The sequence below is a fragment of the Dromiciops gliroides genome, chromosome 3 (assembly GCF_019393635.1).
Source record: "Dromiciops gliroides isolate mDroGli1 chromosome 3, mDroGli1.pri, whole genome shotgun sequence".
Classification (NCBI taxonomy): Eukaryota; Metazoa; Chordata; class Mammalia; order Microbiotheria; family Microbiotheriidae; genus Dromiciops; species Dromiciops gliroides.
Genome location: NC_057863.1, coordinates 490,055,107 through 490,056,960, shown reverse-complemented (window position 1 = coordinate 490,056,960; position 1,854 = coordinate 490,055,107). Strand labels below are relative to the sequence as shown.

The 1,854-nt window shown below is 42.6% G+C and overlaps 1 protein-coding gene across 1 annotated transcript; it reads right to left on the bottom strand.

Annotated features, from left to right (window-relative positions):
* Positions 1 to 1,126: 1,126 nt before the first annotated feature.
* LOC122745572 (40S ribosomal protein S12-like) lies at positions 1,127 to 1,559 on the bottom strand. The gene has a single exon (XM_043990931.1). It carries the CDS (start codon positions 1,557 to 1,559, stop codon positions 1,161 to 1,163), a length of 399 nt encoding a protein of 132 aa, XP_043846866.1. The 3' UTR covers positions 1,127 to 1,160.
* Between the last annotated feature and the right edge of the window lie 295 nt (positions 1,560 to 1,854).

Genomic DNA, 1,854 nt, shown 5'->3' with positions numbered 1-1,854 from the left:
TCATTTAATCCTCACAACAGCTCTGGGAGGTAGCTGCTATTATCATCTTCATTTTATAGGTGAGGAAACAGAGGTAAACAGAGGTTAAGTGACTTGTCCAAGATCACACAGCTAGCAAAGTCTAAGGTCATATTTGAACTCAGATCTTCATGACTTCAGGCCCAGTGCTCTGTCAACTGTGCCACCTAGCTGCCTCAAGCAACTGCATGAAGTTGCGACATGATTGAGTCCCATACTTTGGATTAGACTCTTTGAATGTTGCCATCTCTAGTAAGTGATCAGTGGAAGGTATTATCACAATTGTCAAGTAGATTTTTCCAAATTTCTGAGAGCCAGCTACAGTTTATAATTAGGAGTAAAACAATCACAAAAGGAAGTGGGAAATAGGCTGGACGGTTTTTCCCATTTCCATTCATGGGTGTCATATTCTAAGGGGTGGGTTGGTGGCATTGTGGATAGAGTGCTAAAGTGTAAAGTACACAATAAATGCTTATTCCCTTCCCTTTTGCTTCCCTTTCTTGCACTAATCCAAAAAATAAATCAAGGTGCCATTCTGTCATGAAATATCTTTTTCACCTACCTCTTTCACTTCATTCCCACTGCTACCGCCCTTGGTTCAGGGTCTTATTACCTTTGACCCAGATCACTATCCTATTACTCCCTTCCAGCCTCTTCCCTCACCCAAAAGAAGACCTAGGTTTGTATCCTAACTTTGATGATTAGCAAGTGCGTGACTTTGGGGGAAGTCCTTTATCCTCTCTGGGCTTCAGCTTCCTCTTTTTTTTGCAGGTCAATGGGGTTAAGTGACTTGCCCAGGGTCACACAGCTAGTAAGTGTCAAGTGTCTGAGGCTGGATTTGAACTCAGGTCCTCCTGCATTCAGGGCCGGTGCTTTATCCACTGTGCCACCTAGCCACCCCAGTTTCCTCTTTTTATGATATGACGAGGTTAGACTAGATGACCTTTGAGGTCCCTTCCAGATCTGAATCCTATGAAACATCCTTTGCATTGCTGTCAGAATAATTTTCCTAACAGCCATCTCTAATCCCATCATGCCCATGCTCAAAAAACTTTCAGTAGCTCCCCATTCTTTCCTGAATAAAATATTTATATATTTTGTCCTAGAATTTTTTTCCAAATCAGACCAAGGCTTTTATTTACTCATTTCTTGCATTTAAAATATTCTTCGATGACATCTTTGGCCTGAGATTCCTTGCCATAGTCTTTAACAACAACACAACTGCAGCCAACCACTTTGTGGGGCTTTCCCTCTCTGTCAATTTTACAGAGGCCTACCCATTCACCCAACTTCTTGTTGTCATCAACCTTGATCAAGTTAATTTGGTTCTCAGTATACAGGGCTTCGACCAATATTACATACATAGGTTCATCACAGTTGGAAGCAAGAACACAAAGATGGGCTTGGCATTTGTCCAAGACTTTGGTGGTTTCACGAATTCCATGAGCTAGGCCATCGTGGATGAGTGTGGTCTTCAGCACTTCTTGTAGAGCGGTGTTAACGTCCATTACACCTCCAGCAGCAATGCCTTCCTCGGCCATGGCAGTGGTTCATGGGTGAAGCTAAATCTTGGAAACACCTGGGAGCCTCTGCCTTCTGCTCGATTCAATGGCGACAGGGAAAGAGCATGTCCTAGAGTTTTTTAAGATTTTCCACAACTCGGTTCCACAACTTTTTTTTCCAAGATTTTCATCTCACAGCCCAACCAAACTGGACTTACAGAATTTCTCAAACATATCTCATTGTTTCCCAACTCTGAGTCTTCATTCATATCGTAGGTACCCCTAGAATGCCTCTTTCTCTTGTTCCACCTCTCTGATTAAGACTCAGTTCAAA

Coding starts and splice junctions, on each gene's coding strand:
- LOC122745572 (XM_043990931.1), bottom strand. CDS start 1,559: ATGGCCGAGGAAGGCATTGCTGCTGGAGGTGTAATGGACGTTAACACC.